At 36.0% G+C, this 24176-nt stretch overlaps 1 protein-coding gene across 1 annotated transcript in view; it reads right to left on the bottom strand.

Annotated features, from left to right (window-relative positions):
- The window catches only part of AP3B1 (adaptor related protein complex 3 subunit beta 1), a 136348-nt gene that overhangs the window by 93595 nt on the left and 18577 nt on the right, over nt 1–24176 (bottom strand). Inside the window, exons 5-6 of the mRNA XM_010725546.2 lie at nt 21701–21767; nt 11432–11632 (exon numbers count right to left, since the gene is read on the bottom strand). Of these exons, the coding sequence (XP_010723848.1) occupies nt 11432–11632; nt 21701–21767 (268 nt within the window). The remainder of the gene's footprint in view (nt 1–11431; nt 11633–21700; nt 21768–24176) is intronic.

The following is a 24176-nucleotide window of genomic DNA, read 5'->3' as shown; positions in this document are numbered from 1 at the left end:
CAATGAGGAAAAGCCTTGCTCTAAGGCAAAAGCATCCTGCTCAGCATGCTACTGGTGATACTGGTATCTCAGATTACAAAGAGCAATCAGAACAGCATGCCTTTTATACTACATCTGAAGGGTTTTTCCAAGCAGGAAAAAAGGTACCATGGAGAAAACCATTGACAATACTTTAATTGCTGTCAGCACAAAACTGAAAATAAGACTCCTGCCTTTTCAAGATGCTTTAATGAACATCATTCAATCAAAATTGAACTTTTCACAAATAATTTCCTACATTCTTATTTTCCAATCCTCAACATCAATACTGCGCCTGCATTTAGCAGTGGCAAGATGCTTCTTCACACTTCCAAGAAGAAACGCCAGATACTGATAGCACTCAAATTTTACTTCCCCAGAGTTTTCATTTGACCTCAAACTGAAGACCTGCAGTTAGAATTAAATTAATTATATAATTTATTTAAATTTATCTATTATTTTAATTTTAATAATTATTATTTAAAACAGTTGAACTTACTTTAGCAGTCATTTTTAAAGTTTTAATTTATGTAGAGCAGTTCAATCCTCTTCAAAATAGAAGTCAGACATAAAACAGCTTCCTCTTACCACAAAGTCATACTAATTTTAATAGCATGTGGAAGATATGCAATAGTAAGAATACAAATACACATTTGTAAAACAAATGATAGGTATACTCATAGTATACCATATATATTCAGAGTATACTGCCTTAGTTTTCACTGACAATCACTTTTCTCACATCTCTGCAGTTCCTTTATGTGAAGGCAGAGTCTGGATGTATGAAGTTCTTCACCTCATAAGAGAACATCAGATATGCAATCATCTGAGGAATCTGCAAACATACACCTGAGGATCCTGAGGGAACTGTCAGATGCAGCTGTCAAACCACACTCCATCACATTTCAAAACTCATGGAAGTCAAGTGAAGTTCCCAATGGCTAGAGAAAAGAGAAGAGCATTTCCATTTTTTAAGCGGTAATAAGGAGAACCCTAGGTACTACTAAACAGTCAGCCTCTACTAGGAGTCCTGTAAGATTATGGAAGAGATTCTCCTAGAAGTTATGTTGAAGCACATGGGAGACTCAGAGGTGATTACAGACAGACAATGTGGCTTCACATGGGAAGAATCGTGACTGACTTTTCTGGTGGCCTTCCACAATGAAGTGACTGCATTGGAAAGGAAATTGATACCACCCACCTGGAATTCTCTATGGTCTTCGCTATGGTGTCCCACAACATTCTGTCTCAGTATTGGAAAGGTATGAATTTGATAGATGGTAGGCTATTAAAAGAAATGGGAATAGCATAGATGGCAGCAATCAGAGTTACAGTCAATGGATCAATATCCAAATGGAATCCAGTAGTGAGTAGTGATCTTCAAGAAGATTGCTACTGGACCAACACTATTTAGTATCTACGTCAGTGTTGTAGATAGAGGGATTGATTACACCCTCAGTAAGCACAGTCACCAAGTGGTGCAGTTCATATGCCTGTGGGAGTTGCATGCTATCCAGAAGGACCTTGACAAGCTTCAGAATTGGATGCATGAAACTCATGAAGTTCAACAAAGCCAAAAGCAATGTCCTTCAACAGTGGAAAACTAAGGAGAATCTCTAGTTGGATGTGGGGGGAAATACAGTGATGAAGGAGAAAAAAAGGCTGAGGTATTTAATGCCTTCTTTCCCTCAGTCTTTACCAGTAAGATCAATTATTCTCTGGTACCCAGTATACTCCTTGAGCTGGAAGGTAGGGATCGGGAGCAGAAAGAGGCCCTCATAATACGAGAGCAAATGGTTAGCAAACTGCCACAGAACTTAGATGCACACGAGTTTATGGGGCCAGATGGGATACACACAAGGGTACTGACAAAGCCACCTGTCATGCTCACTGCGTCACTTTCCATCGTGTCAGCAGTCCTGGCTATTCTAGAAGATCTCAGCTGATTGGAGGCTAGCAAAATTGACATCCATCCACAAGAAGGGCTGGAGGGAGGACCTGGGAAACTACAGGCCCATCAGTCTGACTTAAAGAGTCTGTTTGTTTCAGTGATATTCACATATCAAAAATTAGTGGCAAATTTATTCTGGTAGTAGAGTCATACTAGAAGAGCAGGTGTTGCTACCATTCAGATTTAGGCCTAACTTACCCCTAGTCTTCTTGTCTCGCATTTTTTTAAACCACAAACTGGAACAAACATATGGATGCACACACAAAAAGCAGAATAATCCAAGATAATTTGAAATTTTGGATAAAGTACTTCTTGTTCCCTATCGTCCTTCAGAGATACGCAATAAACCAAATCAAAAAGCGTGCAGTCTCAGACTCAAGAGACTATAGCATCCTCACTGCAATCACACAGGTCTTCCTCAGAGGAAAAATTAAGCAAAAGCTTGCTTATGTGAAAAGGGAAATAAAAGTTTCTTTTGCAACTTCTCTATATATTTTGAGGAAACCTTGATATAACAATGAAAAGGCCACACAAGGTAGTAGGCAAAGAATTTCCTATGGACAGATGCTCAGAACAAAATTTATTAATATTCTGGAATTCAAGATGGCCCCTAAGTATGTAGACAATATTCATTTCACATTGCTTACACAATTTTACATGATTATTTATCACAGAAATTACCAAAATTAAAGCTAAAAACTTGAATAGATAGCTTGAATAGGACATAGGCTGACAAAGGTTTGGTATATCTGATATTTAAATTGAAAATGATTAGCAGTTAAACATTTAGTTTAATATTTAGTTTTCCATGAAAACATTTCAGTATTTACCACCAATAAGTTAATGATCTAGACAGACATAAGCACAGTTTTAACAACATATTCGCACAAATCACTAGAAAAGACGTATCTTCTCCTATATATAAGTAACAACACACCCTCAATCTGAGTCAAGAAGGTAAGACCACAGCATTGAATGGATTACACAGAAACTCTTTCCAGAGAAAGCCATGAGAAAAGCAGTGGTTACTTTCTTAATATCAGCTGACACAGATGTCCTAAAGAACTTACCTACACAAGTTCTACTCCCTGCTGCAATTTCACAGCGAAATACTTTGGGTAACCACAGCAACACACTTTGCTGCAAAGATAGATGTCATTTTTATCTACAGATTATAATTCTGTGTCAGCAGTAAATGCTTGGTAAAGTAGATCAAATTAGAAAACTCATGTGGTTGAAATCTAACCCTTCCTGTCCCTCCAAGTATTATTCTGACAGATCTATTCCCTTAGAAACACTAGTCCTAACGCAGTAATACAGAGGAAGAAAATGTAAAGAAAGATAATAATGCTTCCTCTATCAGTGAGAGAAGAGACTATTTGCAGTGGTCGTGAAATACAACAACCAGAAAGTTCTGTTTAGAATTCATTTAGAATTCTATTTTCCCATATCTACTTTAAATCATTTTTGGGTTTTGTTATAAATCTATCTCTAAGTTACTCTTCTTTTGTTATGTACTAAAACCGGTATCACAGTCAAATGGCTAACCAGCCCATGTTATATCCCAATTACTTCACCAAGTATCTTTAAATAAATATAAACGGTATCATACATTAACTCCTCTTCATGTAGATCTGTAAGAACCTAGTTAAGGAGTACTCTGATGAAAAGGGAAACAGCTGAATCCAGAATTAGAGATGTACATAGTAAGAATGGAAGAAATAAGCAACATAACATATGCACACCAGCTTCCTGAAATATGCTTCATCTTTCGACTTCATTGGCTAAATCAAGAACAGGTAGATCTGCTAAATCTAGGAGATGGTTTCAATTTGCATCAGGAGAGGACATAGAAGCTGAAAATGAGATTACTACTTTGATTTCCAGGAAGTAAATTCTGTGCTTCAATCTTCTGGTGAAAGGGGAAGAAAAAAATATCAAAAAAGCTACCACCTAATAGAACCACACAGCACAAGCAACTAAGTGAAGTTTCTGTAATGTCTACAAAATACTGAGGTTTGCTTTGTAAGTAATGCTTCCTATTTTATCATAGAATGATCTGAGTTGAAAAGGAGCTCAAAAATAATCCAGTTTCAACCCTCCTGCTAGGGTTGCCAACCACTAGACCAGACTGCCCAGAGCCAATCTAGCCTGGCATTGAATGCCTCCAGGGATGGGGCATCCACAACCTCCTTCTGCAACCTGTTCCAGTGCATCACCACCCTCTGTGTGAAAAACTTCCTCCTAATATCTAACCTAAACCTTCCCTGTCTCAGTTTAAAACCACTCCCCCTTGTCCTATTACTATCCATCCTTGTAAACAGTCATTCACCCTCCTGTTTATTCCTTTCAAATACTAGAAGGCCACAATGAGGTCTTCCCAGAGCCTTCTCTTCTCTAAGCTAAAGAAGCCCAGTTCCCTCAATCTTTCCTCATAGGAGAGGTGCTCCAGCCCTCTGATCATCTTAGTGGCCCTCCTCTGGATCCGCTCCAAGAACTCCTTCCTGTGCTGGGGGCCCCAGGCCTGGACGCAGTACTCCAGACGGGGCCTCACAAGAGCTGAGTAGAGGGGGACAATCACCTCCCTCTCTCCTCTGGCCACCCCTCTTTTAATGCAGCCCAGAACACAGTTGGCCTTCTGGGCTGCAAATGCACACTGCTGGCTCGTGTTCCAGCTTCTCGTCCACCAGGACCCCAAGTCGTTCTCTGCAGGGCTGCTCTCAAGGAGTTCTTCCCCAGCCTGTATAAATATATAGGATTGCTCCAACCCAAGTGCAGTGCCTTGCACTTGGCCTTGTTGAACCTCATTAGTTCCACATGAGCCCACTTCTCCAGCCTGTCCACAACCCTCTGGATTGCTTCCCTTCCCTCCAATGTGTGTTGACCATACCACTCAGCCCGGTGTCATCTGCAAACTTGCTAAGGGTGCACTTGATTCCATCATCTATGTCACTGATAAAGATGCTGAAGAGCACTGGTCCCAAGACCAAGCCTTGGGGGACACCACTTGTGACTGACTTCCACCCAGACATAGAACCATTGATCACAACCCTTTGGCTGCAAACAGTCAACTGTCCATCTTTCAAATCCATACCTCTCCAATTTAGAGAGAAGGATATGGTGAGGGACCACATCAAAAGTTTTACAGAAGTCCAGGTAGATAACATCCGTCACCCTTCCCTTGTCCACCAATGCCAGCACTCCTTCCCTATCAGTGAGAGATGATGTTGAACCACAATGTCAGAGGGAAATGTTGGTAGTGTGGCAGTAGAGGCTGAACCTTCCCACTAGTATTCAGTTACATTTTGTTGCTCTGCCACGAATGGCAATGAGGAGCAGTCTGACAAAATGGTGTCCGACACAGAAGTGCATATGAAGTAAAGACATGTCACCAAAATCCTCCATGTGGAAAAAAATTGCATCAGAGACATTTATCAATGCTTTCTGAGTGTTTATGAAGTCCAGAAAAGTGGATGTTAGCACAGTGATACTGTGGGTGGTGTGTTTTAGCAGGAGCAACAGCAACACAAAAGACAAGCCACATTCTGGATGACCATGTATAGCCATGTACATGCACATGACCATCTACAGAGCTGAATATTGGCTTTAATGCACTGGAAATGGTGGTAGCATAGTTTGCACCAAGTGGGTCACATGGAGCCTACAAAGGAATGGAATGCAACACCATAGCAAGTTTGTCAGGATCTTTTGAGCCAATGCAAAATTGAAGGTGACAATTTCCTGGGCAGCATCATTACTGATAACGAGATGTGGTGTCACCATTAGGAGGCAAAGAGGCAATCCATGGAGAACTGACAAGTGAATTCCCAATAAAAAGTTCAAGACACAGCCCTCAGCTGGTAAGTTGATTTGCATTGCCTTTTGGGATAGGAAAGTGGTGATCCTTCTGGATTTCCAGGAACCTGGACAAACTATTAGTTCTGACTGCAATACTGCAATGCTGCCTATACAGAAGGCTTGAATTTCCAGAGTCATGCCAGAGAAGAAGGCACCTTTCTCTTGCAACACGGTAACACAAGACCCCACACCAGTTTAAAGATAGTGGAGCATGTTACCAATCCTGGTTGGATTGTTCTACCACACCCACTTTACAGTGGGTGCAGATATTTACAAGTGTGGTATGCAGGCTCTTGTTCACTGCATACATAAAAGTGGTTACTGTTGAAAAAGAGTGTTTTGTTGCTAAGAATTTGCTGTACTAAATTGTGTTTCTCCTTGTATCTGTTTCCACAGAAATAAAAAGGAGGCGTTACTTTCAGAGCAACCTACATTTATCTTGATAAATTATTCCTAAACGATTAAATGCTATTCTCAATATTTCTTAAATATGTTTGACCGTCTATGGCTCCTTACTAATCTTCACCTAATAATGATTTACATACAGAATAGTTTTAAAGTACTTTAGCTTGTTTTATTTTTATCATTTTAGCAAGGTAATTCACCTAGCTAAGAGTACATTGTCAACCTGAATATACCTTTCCCTTCTTCTGTTCTCAGCATTACAAGTAGGATTTAGGACTTTTATTATGCTCTCAACAGAACTGATTCAGAATACTCTTTATAGAGTACTACAAAAAGTTAAGGACAGACTGTATTCCTTATATGCTCTGACTGAATCATTATTATTTACACTTACTGTTCCTTAGATGTGCAGCTCAAAATGGAGAATAATAAAAATATTTAGAACAGTGCTAAACACTTAGAGCAGTCTTAATATAGCCATTTCACACTGGATTCCATCATGCATAACGATAACCTTTACAGAATACACTAAGAATTCATAACTGTAATATACTAAGAAAACACTGCAAGAGCAAGAAACATTTTAAAGCATTTAACAAAAAGAGTAGTGGTCACAGAATGTTTGGAAGGAACCTCATCTGGTCCAACACTCTATTGGACAGTCAGCTTGAGAAGATTAGATAGGACTGTAGCTTTTGCATACTGCAAGGGATGTGTTCTGATATTTGATCACTTCCACAATAAAAATGTTTTTTTCTTGTTCAGAGAGATACTATTATACAAGGTAATGATTCACAGTTGAACATATATCATACAATTTTTGTTCTTATACAATATCTGAAAGAATCTGAGAAAGTCAATTCAAGTTAAAAAAACAAAAACAAAAACAAACTAAGTAAATTGAACCATTAGAAAACACTGTCAGCATTCACATTTTGCTTTCAGTGATACCCTCACGTACTCAAGCCTTACGTAAAGTAGAAAACAAAGGAAGTTCTAAAAAAGGGAAGAAAAAGGGAAAGGAGTCTTGACAGGACCTGTTGTCGATACTTTCCCACCATCTCTGTCTTAATCTAAGAAATTCAATATTTGACAACTTCTACCTTAATTACTGTTTGGTGTTTAGTGAAAGTAGTGGAAGTTTGGTGGAAGTTTGGTGTTTAGCTCAGCAAACTACAGAGCAACAGTGAATTTCCCCACTATCACTTGTAATATCCCAAAGCTGCAAAAATCCAATTTTTTAAACCTAGATAACACAAGACAAATAATGCTTATACAGTGCAAGCCAAACAAATTCCACTTAGATGGAAGCTAAATTGTTTCTAAGGTGCACATTTCTGAAAAGTGAAATCCTGGTAGATTCTCACAGAGAAAACAAAGGCACATCTATTTCAAAAAACATTCTCTTACCAAGTAGAGACTTCTGCTCCTAACCATGAAAATTCTACAGTTCTCTCCTTCCCTCAGCAAAGCAATCAGTATTTATGGAAGACTGTGTTCAAACATGTTGGTATCTCAACTGGCATAAACAGCTCTTTGGTCTTTTGAAATTAATATAAAAACTGGAAACAAATATCCAGAATAGGAGAAATTAGTACAAACTGCTAAGGGTAATTAAGTAATAAGATGGCCTTAAACTTAAATTTGTTTGTAGGTGACAAACACTGGTATTTGTCTGTCATACAATAAATGCCGAAATTCTTTAGTTGCACTAGGATATATATTCCCTTTATCTGATGACCATAAAAATTAAATCATATGAAGTTCAATAGGATCGTGGCACAGAAGTCTTGTAACTATAATGCAATCTGCTTCATATATTAAGTGCTATGGAAAACATATTTAATATTGAACATTGTGGAAAGGAAAAATGCAATCTGTTTTTTCCAAGAGTAATCAAAATAGTCTGTACCCCACAAATTAAATGTGAGTTAATTTATTTTAATTTGTTCTCTTATATCAACTCTATTAATCTTCAATGTTGAAAAATTCTCAAAAACCAAAATAATCGAACTTGGGGAAAAGAAGAAGTAAAGCTGAGATTGCATGCTAAGCATACAAATGAATGTTCAAAATAAGCAAAGAGCACAATATTATTCAATATTTTGAATAATCTGAGCTGGAAATCATTTATTTATTTATTTTCTTTCACTCCTTCAGAGCCAGGATATTTTCCATGACTCACAGTTTTGGATATACACATTGAAAGACTTGCTATTTTTCTCCTGGAAGTCTTTATTCTCTAAGGTCATTTTTTTTCAGGCTTCATTCCCATCCCCAACATCCCTATCACTGATGTCAACCTCAGCTTGCGAGTGCTTTGAGTTGAGCAATGCTTTAATAATTCAGTGGATAAATAATCCTAAAATGTAAACTTGAAAACCTGAGACATGATTTTCTTAAGTATTAGTTTATAATTAATTTCATTGATTGAAGATTATGAGTAATCAGAATTCATCTTTCTTTTTTCTTTCAAATCTTAATTGAACATCAGCAAAGCTTACTTCTGAAATCTGCAACTGTCTGAAATAAAACTAACCAGCCCCAAGAGCCCTAAGCTTCAAAGATGATACACTCACTCGGTGGTGGAGAGCTGAAGCAGCCAGTGCCTCCCATCACAATTGCTTCACTACTAAAACAGAGACAGCTGCACAGTTTTAAAATCTCTTCCTGAACTGTCAGACCTCAAGACCATGCATTCATGCAAGCCAACAGCAACTTCATTTTAAGCATCTCCATGTATTACACCCTAAGGCATAATGGTACTATTTACAAACAATTCCAAAAACTTCTGGGAAAAGGGATGGGCAAAAAATTCAAACTGGCATAAAATATATCACTACCCAGAAAATGGCTTAAATCGTCCTCGCTCATCTGTTCTGGGCAGAAACCATCACTCCAGGGTGAGTGACTTGCTCTTTTTACATTTAAGATTTGTTAAAGTTGGAGAACTTTGGAAAAAAATGTTACAGATAAACAATTAACTACTTCAAACCAGCTTTCAAGCATTTCAAGACTTGCAGTAAAGCAGGGACATTCTTCACAGTGTTCATGACCAGAATGAAAATCCTTCAGATAAACAAAAAATATGAATATAAAACTAAGAACTCTTGGTTAATGAGTATTAATGCTATTTAGAGTTTTGCAACAATTTAGAGAATCTAGTTAAAAATAGATTTTTCTCTGTGACTGACAGTTACAAGTATTTTTAGGATAAAGCATAAGAAAACAAAATGTTAAACAATTACTTGCTGAGAATTAGCTCAAATTGAACAAAAGAAGCACAAAAAGGTGAATTTTAGTGAACAAAAATGCAAATATGCATTTTAGCAGTCTTGAATTTATTAATCTGATAGGTTTAATTTCCATTTTCCTGCATCAGCTTTATTTATAAAGTGTCGTGCCCTATAAATGTGCTGTTATTTTCTATAGTCAAGCACCCTCTTAACAAATCTTCTCATTAATATGTAAATTTAAAGTCAATCGGTCTTCTCCCTGACAGCGCCATGAATTCCTAGTGCACTGTATAATCGGCTTTGACTTGGCATCCACTATTTATCATCAAAGATGTCAGTTAGAAAAATTATGTAAAATGTGCTGCAATTGATATGACTGCAATCTACTTTGTCAACACTTAATTGTTCCTCAAATCGTACATTTACATATAAACAGCCTAAATACTGATCCATAATGATGCAAATAAACTAAATTAAAAATCTCTTTTACTGCACAAGATGCCCTGTTATATGATGTGTTCATTTAAGAACTTATTGACAAAGGCATGCTTTCCAGCCAGCCCCAGAAAAAAAATCTGCTAATTTAATTGCTGAGTAGGTAGACAAACTAAATTTTGCACTGAAGCTCATAGAACACGAAACAAAGTATTATTAATAAAACACCAGAGATGAACAATTTTACGTTGACATAGGCGGTATGGTTACATGAACCTTTTAAATTTGTATAATAGAAATCATAGGAGTAACTGTCATCTATCTGGTCTCAATGAAAGAAAGTACATTACAGTCTGAAAGAAGTCTAATACTATCAAAACCTCTAAGCTCAATCAAAGACAAGAGGTCATCTCCTCCTTTTCTTCTTTCATCTCATCAGCAACTAAAATTGGATTAAATTAATCGTGAAACCATACCTGCAGGTAAAGTAAATTACTGATTTTGATTCTTTTAAAAAATTAAAGCTCCAGGGTAAAGAATGCAAGTAGCTTTCTTTCAACAAGCAACAAAGAGAAAGCATTCTGTCTCAAGTACTTTAGGAAAACAAGTTACTCAAGCGTCTCATTATCTAAAAGACTTTCCGTAATTTAAACAATCTTAAGAAAAGATGTGTTCTTATAATTTCATTTTCACCTGAAATGAAATCAAATGATGCAACTTTCTGTAAGTTCCGGACTCACCTTATGTTCACTACAAATAAGTACACCAGACATAATTTTATGTCACTGTACAAAGTTAATCTTCCACTAACGTAAAATATTACACATATCAATGAATATACGCACCTGTAAGTATGAATTAATGTAAAAATTAAATGGTAAAACTTTACAGTGTTAACACTCCAACCATGTACAATAAACACAAGCAGAGTCGTAGAGCAATTTTATACTGCTCTTTGCAGAAGTACTCTTTTTGCATCAATTTCTTGAGCTCTTTTGACGTTGGGAGTGATGGGATTTTTACTTTGAATCTTCCTTTTTCTGAAGATTATATAGGGCATAGTCATATTTATATAATAAAAATGAAAATGTCAGAAAATATTTATCCTATCCACTAAAAAAAAAAAAGCACACAGTCTGAATTTATTATTACATTACTTAAGCTCTGTTTAGTATGCTAAAATATTAAGTATGTATATGCAAAACGAAAGTAGAGTCTGTCCATTTGAGAACAGAATGGCAAACTTTTCTACTGCTGACTCACATAAAATCCACAGCAAAGAACTATCTCACTCAAAACAATGAAAAAACTGGATATACCTGGGGTAAATTACAACAAGTGAGAGCCTACAAAGCAGATTTTCATGGAAGCCTGTGTAGTGAAAGCCTTGAGTCGGTGAAATATCCAAGAGTGAAGGCTTATGCTTTTGATTTCTAATTTTATTAAAATCTCCATTTAAAATGCCTCTTAAAACCTACGTATATGCAAAATTTTAAGAAGTTCAGAATTCAAGCACATAAGATATTTAAAAGATCCACAAACTTACCGTCTTCCATGGGCTTACAAACTGTGTACGTGCATATCGAGTTAGCATGTGGATTATAACAACTTGACCCCATTCTTCTACATCAACCAGCAAGTTACACAGCTTTCGGTAGTTCTTGTGAATCAGATCTATTCTATCTGGACACACTTCCTCAAATGCCATCACAACACTGCCAGCCACCAGCTAGAAAACAAACATAAACCAGAAGGTCAGTATTTCTTTCACAGTTCACCCAGAAGTGAGAATCTGAATTAATACTAGCTATTCTCAGCATTTTAAGATAGGCTGAATTTAGAATTGCTTATTTCAAGGAAAAAAATAACAACCAACAATGACAAAAAAAATTTTAGGCCCACAGAAAGGTATCTTATTTAAAAAAAAAATGGAGTAGTTATATTGGAACAGAGCAAACATTTACCGTTTGTATTACACACATAAATCTTAGCTCTCAGCTCTTTAGACACAGTGCTATGTAAGCATTCTTTTTCTTACAGTTACAGTTTCCAAATAAATTATCAGAAAACTTGCCATTAACTCAAAAATAACAGGACATAACAACAAAGTATACTACAGCAATGTGCTCGACAAGGTCTATTTGGATTCTCTTATCAACACTGGTATGATCAAGCTAAAGATGAGCTGAATAAGTTTTCCATCACTATTGGAATCTACTGGGATCTAAATTTCTCTCTTGATATGACCAAATTAACAGTCATACAAAATTTCTTCTTAGCGTTTCATGACTAAACTGTGTAAAAAAAAAAAAAAAGGCATAAAAATTAGCAATTACAATACAGAGATACATTAACACTCTTCCTCACGGAGTACAAGAATTTCTGCATGTTTTCCATACTTAAAAAAAAAAAAAAACAGTTTTAAAGTTACAGAAATGGATCACTTATTCTATGTTATGACCTTACATATTTCAATCCCATAAGAAATGAATTCTTATATACACACAGAGGTCCAAATAGAAACTATGACTTTAAATACAGCTTATTCAAATATTCTTATAGGATTTTGTTATTTTCTTTTAAAAATAAAGAAAGGAAATCCCTTCTCTGTTTGCTGTTTAATTTTAGGCAGCAGGTTACTTTAACTGCAGGAAAGCCACCAAAGCTGACTAAGCATTATAGAAACATGTCATTGTGTGCACAGAATTATTATTTTTTTTTCTAATGCTTTAATTAAGATTTGTTTTGTGTCAAAGAACATGTTAAGTCAAGTAAGTAAAATGATGAGACTTTATACGAAGCAGCTGATATGTATGCAGTTGGCATGCATGCAGTATAGCCTTCTGGCAGCAAATTAATGTCATATTCTATCTGAGCACTGGGGATCTGCATTTCAACCTCTAAAATTTCCCCAATGACTTAAAGTAAGCAATTAAATAGGAGTGCAGTTTATTGAAATGGTACTTTTTGAGAAATATTAAATACAATGATATTCATATGTTACATTTTTCTCCCTGTATTTGGCTGACATTTGGTTTATTAGTATGTGCCCAACATTACAATTGAAAGAAAACAGCTCAGAATATAGTCTTGCTATTATGCTAAACAAGTTACAGGCTCTGTGGGGATTTTATGAATTACCAATAAGAATAAACGTGAAGTTGCATTTATTGCCTCCAGCTCTACCCACATACTGGTACCTGCTGGTCCCAACACACATACAATTCATTCCAGGGAGTAAAATCTGATTATTTGATAGAGCTAAATAAAAACATTTAACATCTAAAATAGTTTTATAGTTTTGCAGCATCACAGAAAACAGTAAGTTGATGTTGTTTTTCTATTGAGTTCTCTTCTTAGCAACCTGCTGCATTAAGCTCCTTTGTCATTAAAAGACACCAGTTTACATTTAGGTGTGGGACCTGAATGGATATATAGCTCACCAGAACACAGTGGTCAGCTACAGGCAAAAGATAGCGTGATAAAGCACTTTAGTGTGAAAGTGTGATAGCACTTTGAGTCCCCAGAGACTTTTTTTTGTCACTAATACATAGACTGTTATCATGGATATTCCACACTTTCACACAGTATAGTGTCTCTTGACAGATTTGAAATATAAGAGGGAAAACGAGGGAGGGAAAGAAGGAGACACACACAGATTTATGACTGTAAAAATATTTGCAGCCTAATATTTACACTTCTTAGGTTCACAGGTGAAGGACTGGTGTCTGACTGGAGTTCTAGCACAGTTACCCTGCTCTTTACTGCTTCTAGTGCTGTACTCAAGTCATTCTGTATTTCTCTTCTATTTAAACGTACTTTGAAAGTTGATACAAAATAATTCACTTGTGTTCAGACTTAAAAGATCTAAACAACATGATCACAGGCAGAATAGATACCTAAAGTAGACTCCTAAATCACTTTAAACGGAGCTGTTATACCAAAAGAATAAGCATATATTCATTCCCTCTTTCTTGAATAACAGTGATTGTTCCATTCTCAGTAGTCTACCAAATCTGGAGAACTACAGATCTGTCAGATCCTTTGCAATTCGCAGGCTGGAAGAAAGTTTTAAAATTTATGCTGGGACATAGAGGTGATGCAGAATAATCTGTCTTTTCCTTCTGCAAGAGTGGGAGCAGTGACAGTGAACAGACAACCTGGCGTCATCCCATAAAAACATCACGGTAGTTTAGAAAGCTCCGTTGTTAGAGTAAAGCACAACTGAACACAAAGAAATAGCCAACCACACTGAAATACAGAAATTTAAATTAATTATGTATTTCCATTCATATCAGTAACCCACTCAAGTTTATAGTGAGAATGCTGTCACTTGTGAATGCTTAAAAATGTTAAAAATTTGAATATTCATTATGGGATGCAAGAGGAGCACCAGATGGACAAGAATTTTATTCCTGTAGTGAGCCTCTGGCTTTAGAAGTTAATACAAGAATTGCCATACAACACGTTACTTAACACCCTGCCCCTCTACCCTCATAACTGAATTTTCCTCAATTAAGTTTTTCATTTTAAGTGAAAAAAAAAAAAAAGAAGTGAGAATATAAAATAAATTGAAAATGGATGTTGTAGCTAAAGGATTTATGTGAGAGGATTTCCTAATGCTTTCTTAATATGACACTATTCTAGTTGATACTGTTACCCCAATAGTATGATCCCACTATACATCTAAACACCAGAGGAACAGCTTATAATATCTGTCTATTAAATGCTCAACATTCCATAAAAATATTTAGAATTAAAACAAAATGATCCAATCAGAATATAAAACTGAAAAATATTAGTTTCCAAAAAGCAGTCAGTTAATTTCCATCTCACTGTGTCAATAGCGGCTTTTTGTGTAAGGATAAAATATAAATCACACCAACAAAACCAGCAATGAGCTCATCAAACTCACATGCTGCTTTCCATTTATGTATTTTTTATATTAAAGCAATAAGCGTGCTTCATTTGTCTTCCACTCGTTGCCACATTTTTCTGTGCTGTTGCTATGAACTTCAGCCATTAGCTGTGCTCCAAGGTAAACTACATGAACCATCAACAAAAGTGACACCCAATCTATGGAGTTCATATTTTCTCCAGATTATCTATGCTAGTTGACAAGCTGGTAATGAAAAAAATCACACTAAGCAAATGGTTCCTCTAATAACAATAAATTTTCTATAAAATTATGAAGGGTACAAAATGTTTCCTTGCATCTATTTTGTCATGAATTCTAATTAATGCTGCAAAAACCTGAGAGTGCTGGGTCATCACAAGAAGTACATCCAGGTTTGATTGATAATACAGTGCAAGTTGGCCTATGCTGCCAAGATTCTTCTCTCTTAAATTAATGGCCACCCCACCTGCCCTAATCATACAGCCCAAATGATATTCCCCTTCTTATTTCAATTTTCTGGAGGCACAGAAACTGGAAAAGATCAGTCATTTATCTTCTAATAGTGGGATAATAGATCTATCACAATAAAACATCTGCACAAAGCCAGTAATTTTTTTTCCAAAGGAGCAAAGCTTTTACCAACATTAAATCAATAAGTTAGAAAAACAATGTCTCGGCCACACATTTTGATTTTAAACCAAAACATTAACTTATTAACAGAAGCCTACACTTGAACAGTAGACCTCAGCTTTCTTTTCACCATTATCTCCAACGACATTGCTTTAGTTTAAAAGATCAAGATCCTCATTGCAAAGCCATCACCAATTCCAAGTATCATTTTTTAATGTTAGAGGTTTCACTTGCCAAGAATCTGTGCTTCATCTTGTAACTATGCTGTCTGTAAAAGATATCTCAACAATCACACATATGTTTAAAGACCTTTGATCCCTCAGGCAGAGTAAGAGTACATACTAGGCTGTATGTGTTATATTTAGAAGTAAATTTTCACATGGGAATGGAACAATGAATTTAAAATTTAGAAGTAATTTAATGTGATGAGGATATTCTCATTAAAGGAGAATACAATGTTTAAACTGCATCTGCAAAAAAATATATATATATCCTTTGGGGGGGAAGTGTAAATCTTAACTGGGAATAAATAAATTCCATGCAGTAAATTAATTTACTGTCAGTCTTAACTCAAAACTTTTCTCTAACCTCTGCAGAATTTCTTCACAACAGAAGTTTCTGGAGTACATTACTAGTGCAGGTTTACCAACATATTTTGAAATTTCTCTCCAATATCCTTCATTCTAGAGGAGTTCAAAAATAGTAATGCAGTCAAAACACTAGCCAGTTCCAGAAAAAAAATGCTACAGTAGCAAGAGCTATGATATATAGCATGAAACACGCAGCCACATACTAATCCCATTTGCTGGATGTGGCTGAACAAAATCATTTTTACAATGCAGCACATACATATTTATATTTTTATATAAGTATCATAAGCTTCTCTTGTATCAAAGAGACATTTGTTCAAACCAAAAAAATCAGATCAAAAACAATGGAAAAATTCCAGACATTTTTAAGACACACATCATCCACACAATTACATCCCAGCAGCAGGTCTACACTCTGTCTTCTACTTTAGATGTGCAACTTTGAGATATATTTCTCAGTCCAAACTAAAGTAAACGGCAAGTTTTTTATCTAAAAGTTTTAAACAATGGACATGATTCCCTCTCAATATCAGTATGAGGGTTTAAAATTATTAGGTAGGTTAGGTATCACTCATGCACTTGATTTTGTTTTTTATTACTGCTTACAAAATTCAGTTATAAAATAACCAAGCTACAAACAGAATGTAGTTCTACAACCTTCACAGCATGCCAAAAGCAAACTGAGCAACAAATCCTGCCTCAAACCAGAGCAGGCTTGTTAAGAACCTGAGGAAAAAAATGAGGAAAAATAGAGTGAAATCATATAGAAACCAACGACCTCAGTAAATAAATAAATAAATAAATAAATAAATAAATATATAATATTTATATATGGATATATATAAATATATAATATATATATTTATATAATAATAATATATATATAATATAATATAAATATAAAATATATAATAATGGATATAATATATCCAATTACACATTCACACCTACCCAGCTCTATTAATTTCTGAAAAATTGTCACTTTAGCATAAAAACATATATGGCCTTATCTTCATTTTTACATAAAATCACATCAGCTGCTCAGTTATTCAGCGAAACTAGAAAAATAAAGCAGATATTCATGCTGTTCTACTTGCTTATCAGAATTTGATGTACTTTTTATGTAATGGAAAGGTAAAACAGAAGTTTAAGTTACTGTAATAAGCAGATTTTTAAACATCCGTTTAAAAATTAAATACATTGGTAAACAAAAATCAAAGCTTTGCTGATACAATGTAGTTGTGCTAAACAAGTTACAGGGAATGTGGGGACTTTATCAATTACCAATAAGAATAAACATGAAGTTGTATTTATTGCCTTCAGCTCTACCCACATACTGTTACCTGCTGGTCCCAACATACATACAGTTCATTTCAGAGAGTAAAACCTGATTATTTGATAGAGTTAAATAAAAATATTTAACATCTAAAAACAATACGTTGGTGTTGTTGTTCTACTGAGCTCTCTTCTTAGCAACCTGCTGCATTAAGCTCTTTTGTCATTAAAAAATACTGCCAGTTTACATTTAGGTGTGGAACCTGAATAGATCCAAAGGTCAGCAGAACACAGTGGTCAGCTCCAGGCCAATCACTATCAGCCCAGAGTTGTGCTCAGTAAGCCCAGAAAAGTTGGTGAGGGAGAAGGTAAAAGTAGTGAAGAGTTGTATGTTAGAACTTACTTGTAGCAAAGCAATTTTATCAGAATACAAAACCCTACATAGTGTTTGGCAAAATTCTACACTGTATTTCAGTTAGCACCTTGAGGTTACATTACTGTTGATTTGCACTTGATATTTTTTGCAAGTTAGATTAACAGAGAGTTTGGCTTTTAATTGTATCTTCGTGTTAAGTCATTTAAGGAGTAGTGTGATCTCTCATTTATATCACCAGAAATTTTAATTAAGTGCTGGTCTAAGGTTGGATCTCATGCCATTTTAAGTTTTGCTTACCTCAGCTTATGTAAAAAATTTACTGCTGACTGAGACCTAACAAATGAACACATTTTTTAGAGTCTGATAAAATAGTTCAATTTTACTGTAGTAAAATTCCCATCTAGATAGTGTCTTTCTACTTCAAATGTGAAATGGCTGCAACTAATTTAAATACATTTTGCCTTTTCTATGCAACATAAGCTGCATTAATAATTCACAATAGCATGTTCTCTTTGAAGAAATTTGTTTTACATAAATTTAGAGGCATCTATGTTTAGTAGCTACTCTATCTCATTTTAACATAGACATTATACTGGTAAGTTTTAAAACCACTGTGCAAATTCAAATAGTTAGAGAAAAGAAAATAAATGTGTGTGTTTTTTAATAAGGAGAATTCTCAAGCATCATTCAAACCAAACATTCATCTATTATGCGACATTAAAGTTAAAAATTACAATCCTCTTCCAACTGCATCTAAAACAAATTGAATAACAACAACAAAAATCATATGCATTGATTTATCTCATCTAGACATTAAATGTAGAAGACATGATGCTTATTCTAGGATTATTGGTCCTTAGGTATATAGAAATGCCAAAATTAACCTGACACTTTGATAGAAGCACTGTGACACACTTCCATCAGGGAAAAAAAAAGCCCAAAAATAAACAAACAAAAAATCCACAAAATTCAACAGTTCCCAGTCACTAGGATTCTCCCATCTGGGTAAAAACACTATTTAATGATGTAATATTGTGATCTTGATCTACTAGTATTAGAATAAAACTACCAGGAGATGACAATTAATGTTGATATAAGGAAACAATTTCTGTGCACTTGCATTGCAAGACCCCAAAGATTAGTGTCAAGTAAACTCATGGGCTGAGTTTCACATTACTACTCTCCAAATTTCAGGCAAACTCACTATCAAACAGGCAAGGGAAGCTGCAAAAAAAGCCTGAAAAAAAAAAAGCCATTAATCAGATGAAATTCATATGGCTATAGCAAAATTATCTTTTTCTAAAGCTGTTTCTCAAAGAAGTCTTGTGCAGGCAAATTTAGCAATTTTCTAGGAGCTCTTCTTCTTCTTGCATCGTAAGTATATGAAATCTAGACTCCCTTACAGAACATAAGGAAGACTGTTCAAATTATTTAAGTTTATTTAAGATATTTAAGGCTTTATTAACACTTATAAAGTAACCTACATAAGATTATGTAAGCTACATATATAACTTTAAGAAGCACCACATGGACTGGAATCCATCCACAGCAAGTCTGCTAATAATACTGAACTGGGAAGTGCTGTTGACTCCCTGGAGGGACAGGAGGCTTTTACAAAGGGATCTAGATAGACTGGAGCACTGGTCAATCAGTAGCAGCATGAAATCCAACAAAGGAAAAAGCTGGAGGCTGCACCTGGGACAGAACAATACTGGACACAGGCACAGATGGGAGTATCCAGAGAAGGTATCAAATCTGGTGACAAGGCAGGAAGGCATGTCCTCTAATGAGAAGCTGAGGACACCTGGATTGCCAAGACCAGAGAAGAGGAGGTCAAGAGGACCGCAGCACTCCCTGTAGCTCCCTCAGGAAGACAAGAAGGATGGAAATGGCACAGAGATACCAGGCAAGAATTACACTGAGCATTAGGAAACGTTTCTGTACTGTGAGGGTGGTTGGACACTGAAACAGGCTTTCTAGAGAGGAAGACGATACTCCATGCCCGTTAGTGTTCAAGTGCTTTTTGAAAACAAATTTGGAGTTTTCCTGGGAACATTCAGTGGAACATGACAAGAGATGACTACTTAAATTGGAGCTTTTCTGTGCTAGATTAGTCTTCCGGAAATCAAATCAAGCAGTAAACAGAGATAGACTCCTTTTAAATCAGAACAAACTGTGAAGCAGCTTTGATTTAAAATCCCAGAAGCAGATTTGTTTGGAATTTTTCATACTGCTGCTTGAAAAAAGTAGAACTTCTAAAGCAGAAATGTCAGCCAAAGCTGGATCAGGCCTTGTTAGAGATGAAGTACAATCAGAAGGAGAAAAACACGTCAGCAGTTATGACATTACATCCCCAAAGAAGCTTTCTGAAAAGGCCCAGAAGAACAAAATATAAATTATCGTTCTTAAATTCTGAGGAAAAAATAGCATAGCTGTGACTACTGCTTCAGCTGGTATTCATAAATACAGTGTTTATTTTCAGTGTCACAAAGGCACCAGAATTATGGTATATATTAGGCAGTGATAACCAGCTTCCCCTGTGAACATCTCCAAGAACAGCCACTGAGAAAAAGAGAAAAAAAGTTGGGATTTTCTAACATTTCATTAAAATTCATGTATAAGTGACTACTCGTCAGGTACCTTGTTTCTCACTTTAAGTAATAGTGGCCAGGGAAATCTAAGGATTTTATTTTCTTGCCATCAGCAATAAGAAGAAACAAAGATGGCTTCTCTGTCCCTTATGCCTCCACAGGTACACAAAATCTAATCTCACATTCACAGATTGCATGCACACCAAGAGCATGAACCACAAAAAGAAAATACACTGAGAACCACTGGGGGCAACTCCACAGAAGCACAAACGTCTCTGACAAATGAGTACAGGTCAAGCATGGATGCAGCCAGGAGAACTAACTAACTGATTTACTGCCTGCTGAGCCATTAAGCTCTGACACTCTTCTTCAGCAACCCTTCAGTGGAAGTTGTGAGATGTCTATTAGAGATTGACACCATTTTTGTCCTGGAGATCTGGACTGTGCTAGAACAACATACTGTACATTACATTAGTAATAGGAGACTAACATTACACGCAAACACTAAAAACTGACATCTAAAAACAGAAAAAAAAAAATGACATAGCAATAGTGACTAATAGTACACGAAGAAACTCACTATCTGATACCTAGCAATACTCTCACTTAGTCAAAAAACAATACATTTGCCACAGCAGTTATTTGAAAATGAACAAGAGAAGAGTTTTAATTTACATCCCTGTTTTATATTTGAAGTCTGTCTTTTGACTCCTTGCTCAATTACCTTTCTGACCTAAGACATGTGAAAATTAATTGTAAATTGTGAATTGTCAGAGGACATCAGTTTTACTTACCAAGAAGGAAATAGAAATATTCACAAGGACAAACAAGTGCACAGCAAGTATCATTGTGTAACATTTGCACACACCACAGACTTCAAAAGGTATACTGTGTATTACACAGAAGTTATTCTTATAATATCACAAATTGACATGATCCAGTTAATATCTCATTGAAAAAATACGAAGACACATGTACACTGATTCATATAATTATAAAATTTTCATTTTTTAAGCTAAGGTTTTTTTAAAAAAGCATACACACACACAAAAAAAAAGTAACAATAACCAGTAATAAGAAAATGGATTAAAAATACTTGAAACATAAAAAAGATCACCAGTCTTGTAAAGGGATATTATCATTATCACATTCACAATATAATGCATGGATACACAATGATGCTTCTATTTTGAAGCACATAAAAACATATCAATAAGGCTTCAGGAAAAATCTTCCTCAGGCTGTCATTTAGCTGTATATTTATATGTATGTATGTATGTATGTATGTATGTATGTGATATAACTCTTTAAATATATGCACATACTTATATATATATAGTTAAATATATAAACTTAAATACGTATTTATGCGCATACACACACAAATTCACACACATACAGCATATACATATATATGTAATAGCAATTCATCTCTTACCGTACTTCTATCCTTTAACAGCTTTTCTATCACTTCAATTAACATTTCCTTTTGCTCTGGATCAAGACTAGAAAGAAAAAAAAATTGTTTTACATATTCGGTTAGAAATATCAGAAGTTTAAGAAAGGTTAGATTTGTTGCCATCCAAACGCAGGCTGGGAACCAAAGGTGTTGAAGGATCTGCTTGCAGAAATATCAAATAATTCAAAGAACCAATTTCAAAATACCTTGTCTGTTCAGCATGAAATGTAATCTTCATAATTTTTAGTCCACACTTAAGTAATATAACAAAGATAAAAATCTTATTTTTGCTTATTTTGTCTTGTACTGGTGTCACAAGGAGCTGGCAGAGCACAGAACCAGGACAGTTGACCTTAACTGGCTAAAGAGATATTCCACACTATTAGGTGTGATATAAAAACAATTATAAAAGTGAAGGGAGTTGGTCAGGAGGCAGACACTGCTTAGGGATTGGCTGAGCATTTGGTGGCGGGCTAGTAAATAGTTTTTATCTCAACCTGCATGTTCTGCATTTTTTTTTTTTCTGATTCTCTCCACATCTCAATGGGCAGTGGGGTTGTGAGCAAAACGTTGGGTATGTTAGCTGTCCACTCACTTAAACCACAAGAAATACCAAGAGAAGCCAACATATTAGTTTTGTTGCTCTGTCAAATCCATGTATTTCCAATTTGTAGAGAAAAAGGCTATGGGGTCTGTGTCAAAGACCTTATTGAAGTCCAGAGAGATGACATCAGTGGCTCTTCCCTTGTTCAGTTATGCCAGCATAGAAGGCCGCCAGGTTGGTCAGACAGGAGTCACCCTTGGTAAAGCTATGCTGGCTTGTCCTGTATCACCTCCCTCTCTTCCACATGCTTTGGATGCATGATGACCAACAGGTCAGTAGTTCCCTGGGTTGTCCTTCCTACCCTTCTTAAAAAATGGGATCAACATTGCATTTTTTCCAGTCAATAAGGACTTCACCTCATCACTATGACTTTCCAAATACTATCGAGTGGCTTGGCAACTACATAAGCCAATTCCCTCAGGACTCCAAGATGCATCTCTTTGGGACCCACAGACTTAGGGATGTTTAGGTTCCTCAGGTGGTTGCAAACCTGATCCTCACTTACAGCAGGACGGACACTGCTCTCTCAGTCCCCACCTTCTGATTCATCTGCTCAGTCACCAGTGGTGACAGAAGCAAAAAAGTTGAGTACCTCAGCCTTAACTTTGTCAGTTGCTACCAGCTTGCCTGTACTGCTCGCTAGGGGGCTATGCCTCTAGTTTCCTGACTTCCTACTCCTGGGCAGGGAGAGCTCTTGTGCACTAAAGAAAGTTTCCTTAAAGATCTGCCATCTCTGCTTCATATCCTTGAGGACTGTTTTCCAGGGGATTTTGCTGACCAACTCCCAGAAGATCTGGAATTTGGCTTTCCTAAAATTAAGCATCATAGATTTCCTGCTTTTCTGTCCCATACCCTTCAGGAGCATTTACTGCACCATCCAATGGTCTCTATGGCTGAGACAGCTGAGAGCAGCAATCAGCAATCCTGATTTTACTATTCAGTTCACTTCAGTTGGTGAGCAACAGGTTTGATATTGCATCCTCCTGGTTGGGCTCTCTATTGCTTGGCTCAAGAAGTTATCCTTTATGCATTCCAGGAGGGTCCTGGACTGCTTACAGCTCACTGTGTACTTTTCCAGAATATTCATACCTTTCCTTTGGCATATTCAAAACAACCGTGAAAAATTTGTCAGAGGTACCAATTATTGAAAAACTGACTTCCTTAGCTTTCTTGTGTATCATACTAAAGACACAAGGGGTAGGCAATAACAAAATTTTCATCCCAATTTCCTCTTCATCAGTGACTCACACAGCATGGCACAACTGAAAGCCAAGGCAGAAGAAAATACAAAGAGACTGCAAACTCAAATAGCCATAAAGATGTGGTTTTATAACTTTGAAAACTCATTTTAAAATAGTTAAGTAAAGAAGCATTTGGTCATCATTGTACACTTAAGTTTTAGTAGTGACTTATGAAATGTCCTAAAGCACTGTCCATCCTTTACAAGTACAGATTAAGTATATGTACCCATCTGCATACTACATCACTGAGGTTGTAACAACTAGCAATACTAGGTTAAATGTGTAATAAAACTTTAGAAACCACAATCATTAGCACATGTAAAACAACAGCATTGTTTTAAAAGGAGGGGGGAGGGGGGAGTTTAATGGAATCTCTGCAAAGGACAAAAGTCTTCAGATAAAAGTCCTAAGTCTTTGTAATAGATCATATTTTAAGACTTCTAAGTTAGCATGAGAGAAAGGGAGGAAGAGAAGTAGTTGAGTAACTTAGAATCACAGAATCACAAAATTGCTCAGGTTGGAAAAGACCTAAAGACCTGAAAGATCATCAAGTCCAACCACAACCTAGCCATACTACCCTAACTCTAACAACCCTCTGCTAAATCATGTC

The sequence above is a fragment of the Meleagris gallopavo genome, chromosome Z (assembly GCF_000146605.3).
Source record: "Meleagris gallopavo isolate NT-WF06-2002-E0010 breed Aviagen turkey brand Nicholas breeding stock chromosome Z, Turkey_5.1, whole genome shotgun sequence".
In the NCBI taxonomy this organism is placed as follows: Eukaryota; Metazoa; Chordata; class Aves; order Galliformes; family Phasianidae; genus Meleagris; species Meleagris gallopavo.
The sequence above is the reverse complement of the archived record's forward strand: the minus strand, read 5'-3'. Positions and strand labels throughout refer to the sequence as shown.